This window comes from Puntigrus tetrazona, chromosome 15 (genome assembly GCF_018831695.1).
Source record: "Puntigrus tetrazona isolate hp1 chromosome 15, ASM1883169v1, whole genome shotgun sequence".
Lineage (NCBI taxonomy): Eukaryota > Metazoa > Chordata > Actinopteri > Cypriniformes > Cyprinidae > Puntigrus > Puntigrus tetrazona.
Genome location: NC_056713.1, coordinates 23,334,563 through 23,339,562, shown reverse-complemented (window position 1 = coordinate 23,339,562; position 5,000 = coordinate 23,334,563). Strand labels below are relative to the sequence as shown.

The 5,000-nt window shown below is 36.5% G+C and overlaps 1 protein-coding gene across 4 annotated transcripts in view; it reads left to right on the top strand.

The window, feature by feature from the left end:
- fgf12b (fibroblast growth factor 12b) overlaps window positions 1-5,000 on the top strand; it is a 44,848-nt gene that overhangs the window by 22,468 nt on the left and 17,380 nt on the right. Inside the window, exon 1 of one of the 4 annotated variants that reach the window (XM_043259234.1) lies at window positions 3,106-4,000. The exons of the other annotated variants lie outside the window; for them this stretch is intronic. Within the exon in view, the coding sequence (XP_043115169.1) occupies window positions 3,793-4,000 (208 nt within the window). The 5' untranslated portion in view covers window positions 3,106-3,792. Of the gene's footprint in view, window positions 1-3,105; window positions 4,001-5,000 lie in introns of those variants that run through there. 4 annotated transcript variants of the gene reach the window in all.

The following is a 5,000-nucleotide window of genomic DNA, read 5'->3' as shown; positions in this document are numbered from 1 at the left end:
TTCTGTGAAATATCATGAAAACGGTACTTTAAAGCCATGTAGCAGGCCCCTCCCCCTAGTGGGCGGAGTCAAGCGTCACAGATTTGCTATAATATTTTATAATCAAAACAAATCTTTTTCTAGTCTTGAAATTGAGCTGTGGGCCTCTGTGTTTTACGTACGGTGGTTATTTTGTGATGCAAGTAATACATTTATGAATTTGCGACCGGAAAATGCATTCAAACTATTCTATAGTTTCACCCATTGGCTATTTTTGATATTGCATTTAAACAAAATCTAACGATAATCTAACTTCAAAGCCATATGTCTAACCGTGATCCATTTGATTTTATATTCCATATAAATTTGATTTTATATTCTATATACATTTGATTTTATATTCCATATACATTTGATTTTATATTCCATTTAAATTTTATTTTATATTCTATATACATTTGATTTTATATTCCATATAAATTTGATTTTATATTCCATATACATTTTATTTTATATTCCATTTAAATTAGATTTTATATTCCATTTAAATGTAATTTTATATTCTATATAAATTTGATTTTATATTCCATTTAAATTTGATTTTATATTCTATATAAATTTGATTTTATATTCCATATAAATTTGATTTTATATTCTATATAAATTTGATTTTATATTCCATATAAATTTGATTTTATATTCCATATAAATTTGATTTTATATTCCAAAATGCTTAGTAAAATATTTGTTAATTAAAAAAAAAACATACAAAAATGTTGGACTCAAAATGGCTTTAACTTAAAGGAAAAGTACTACATTACTGTTTAAGCGCGCTATACAGCACTTTACTGTGATGGAGGTCTGACCTCATGAACTTTTAATCTCAAAATGAGTAGTTATCCATATTTCATAATGGACATTATAAAGTCTAAATTCGCTTTTTGCAAAAAAAAAAAAGAAAAAACATTTCTCGAATAATTCTCACATAACAAATTATTAATAAAAAATAAAATAGTTTGACTTTTTTTTTAAAAATTATTCTAATGATAATAATAAACTTTCAGGTGTAAGGCTGCTTAACATAATCAAAGATTACACTAATATTGAGCTCAACATTACATCGAAACCTTAAAAACGTGACTTTATCAATGTTATAAAAGACAAAAAAAATTACAAAATATAACATATATATATATATATGTGTGTGTGTGTGTGTATATATATATATATATATATATATATATATATTATTTTGTAATTTAGTTTTATATATATATATATATATATATATATATATATATATGTATGTATATATATGTGTGTGTGTGTACATATACATATATACATGCTCTAAAAATTCGATTACGATTAAATACATGTACCTTAAGGGAAGTAGAAAATGGTTTAATTATTTTAACGAGTTAAAGTAAGGGATAAACACGGTGCCATGACTTATTGATTTTCTTTTCACGACTTATTGACTTGTCGAGATATATATATGGTAAAAATGCATCCGTAAGTGACTCTAAGCATACTTTTAGGGACCTCAAACCTGTGTGTGTGTGTGTGTGTGTGTGTGTGTGTGTGTGTGTGTGTGTGTGTGTGTGTGTGTGTGTGTGTGTGTGTGAACTAGCGTGCACAAGAACTACTGGCCTACTCAGCGGAGACTATAGATAGACATCCTCTCTTTCTCTCTCAGTGATAAAGTAATCAGTGTTGTGTGATGAAGGTTGAATGATGTATCTGGGTCGCAGTGATTGGCCTCTTTACTGGAGACTTCAGAAAGCATCTCTCAGCACCTGACAGCTCCGCGCATTCGATACGATATCGGTACCTGAGTCAGCAGCGGTGACAGCTCCTCCATCACAGACCCGCGGGGCGTCTCAACTCACCTCCCCGCGCAAATTAACGCCGTTCATCATAAAAAGCGATCGCGCCGAGCCGAACCATCCATAAATGTAATTATCCGACTGCATTTGAAACGCCCTAATTAAACCCGGCCCGGACGATACCGACTCGCAAATGTTCGTTTTAAAATGGCCTGCATCGTAATGATTCATTGGTTTTGTACTCGACATAGTCGTGAAAGGGCCTTTTTTTCCCCCCTCCGGCGTTTAAACGGACTACTATACGCTTCGAGGGAGATCGATGAATGAGCGGACTCCCATTGGTCCGCAACGATTATGTAATTAGGTGGGTGTGGCTCCGAGGCTCCGCCTTTTGTGAAGATGCGTTGAGGTTCGACTCAAAAAAACATGAACGCGCTGGACGGCTGCTTTATAGTAGAAATGAAAGTTGTTTGAACACTTGTTGTGTTTAATAACGTTCAAAGCCATTTTATTTTGCAACGCGAATCGCAAACAGAAACGTTCATGTAAACTATATAAAAATATATTTTATTATATATAACATTTTGACTGTATTTCAAAATGTAACCTGTATATTTTTTTATTTACCCCTAATGATTGAAAAAATATTTTCCGTAAGTATATTTGGGTCGTGATTTAAAAAAAAAAAAAGAGCAATCCCACAATTTGGGATTTATATAATTAAATTAAATTAAATTAAATTCTTCTTTCGACACGGAAAACATTTTTAAAAAGCCATCGCGACTTTACATCTTCTAATTCTTTTTCTTGCAAAAGTGACTTTGTGTTTTTGCGATGAATAAAAAAATAAATAAACAAAAATAGAATAAAAAAAAAAGAGTCACCTCAGAGGAGTTTTTAATTTCTTTTTAGCGATTTTTAAACAGTTCTCGTCTGCCATGCATGAAATAATAAAAAAAAGATCATTGCAGTCTTTTGTCTTGCAATACTTAATTTATTAAATTATTACTTAATCTAATTATTATTAAAATAAATGAACATCTCACAATTCTGATCACATTCAAAGAAAAATCAGAATTGGGAAAAAGATCAAATTTCCTTTATTATTATTATTTTATTTTTATTTTATTTTTACAAAAAATACTTCCTAGTTTTTATAGGTGACCTGAAGGATGAGGAGACGCACCATTTATATTCACTCTTAAAATTAAAGGTCATTTTGCAGTGAGCCTTTTTTTGGTTCCCTAAAGAACCATTTTGCACAATCTTTTTTTCCAACCTTTTCTGCGTTTTAAAAGCATCCGTTCGAGCTGATGCGCTGGTCGGCCAAGTTTTTCTTCTGTGTCCCCGCCGCGACTGTGTCTTTTTTTTTGGGAAAGCTGTTGCTTTGACCTCCCCCCTCTGTTCCCAGTCGAGTCGCTCTCCTTCTCTCTGACCACACACACACACACACACACACACACACTACTCCCCCTCCCTGTCTCTCGCTCCCTCAGCATCACTCCGAGCTTCATCTCCTTGGCTGGGATCACACAAGATGCATCCGTAGACCGAAAAGCGCTCCGTTGGATTTTCCGAGGATTTTCCCTGCACCGGGATGCAGGAGTCGGACAGCGCACGGAGATGGGATGAGGGCTGTTAAATCAACATGTTGAGGAGGACGGACCGGACCTCGGCGAGGAGAAGTTGAGAAGCGGACACCCCGTCGCCCGTGATTTCAGCCGCGCGTCTCGAAGCTCTCCATGTCGTGAACAGCTGCCGCTCCGTTAGGACTCTTTTTTTTGTGGACGTTGTTATGTGGTCTAATTGTGCGGTTATGTAACTCTAAGTGCTTTCCGTGGTAGGAAACACCGAGTCTATCGGTATCGCTCATGCTCCGGTGCATGCCTGCACGAGAGACGCGCGCGCGCTCGCTCCCTCGCGCCGGTGGTCCGCACCGTGAATCCGCACCGAATCCGCACGATCGTCCCCGCTCTCCCGCGAGATGGCCGCGGCGATCGCCAGCTCGCTCATCCGACAGAAGCGGCAGGCGCGCGAGTCGAACAGCGACCGAGCGGCGTCCGGTAAGCGCCGCTCGAGCCCCGGTAAAGAGCCCTCCGGCCGAGGCTCCCTGTGCGAGCGGCACCTGTTCGGACTCTTCGGTAAAGTCCGCTTCTGCAGCGGGAAGAAACGACCCGTGCGGCGGAAACCAGGTCAGTTCATTCACACCTGCGCGCGGCGCGTGACGATCACCTGTGCGCGCGGGCGACGGCGAATGAGAGCGCGCGTCGCTGTTTATGCCGCACTCTGTTACTGCTCGATTTGTTTTATTGATGAGGCTGTACTTTAATGATTGCATGTACGTCCGCGATGCAAAACGGGTAGTTTATGCGCGCTAAAGGCACACACGTGACCCCGGAGCACAAAAGCATTCATAAGGGTCAACTTTCCTGTATTTAGAAGCCGAACAGATAGGCTTCCCGTTGATGCGTGCTTTGTTATGATGGCTGAGATGGAGCCATTCGAAATCTGCGATCTGAGCATGCAAATATTGAATAAATCACTTTTAAAGTTGTCCAAACGAAGCTCTTCGCAATGCATATTACCAATCAAAAAAAAACAAGTTTGAATATATTTACAAAATGCATTCATGGAACATGATTTTAGCTCAATATCTTAGTGATTTTTAGCATGAAAGAAAACCCCGTGCCACGTATTTGTGCTCCTGATGACTGCTTTTGTGCTCCAGACTCATTTATGGGATTGTTTTATTGGTAACTGTTATTGCATTATGTTGTTTAACAAGCGGTTGATGTACAATTGTTAAAAATGAATGCCTCAAAATGTTAAAATAACGTATAATAAAAACAAATGTTGGATATAAAGTATGTTAATATCGTTGAATGTGCAATTTTTTGAAATAACTTTTAATGTAAAAATATAATATGCATTTGAAAATGTGAATTGTTATATAATGTTAGACAGTAATATCCTAGAGCCATGAAAGTATGAAGTGGATCAAAAAGTGAATCAAAGTTGGACGGATAGAGAAGAATGGGATATTGTTTTGATTTTAGGACCAACTTTGACCAAACTTCAAATGTTGACTACCATATATATATATATATATATATATATATATATATATATATATATATATATATATATATATATATATATATATATATATATTTATTTTTTAATATATATATA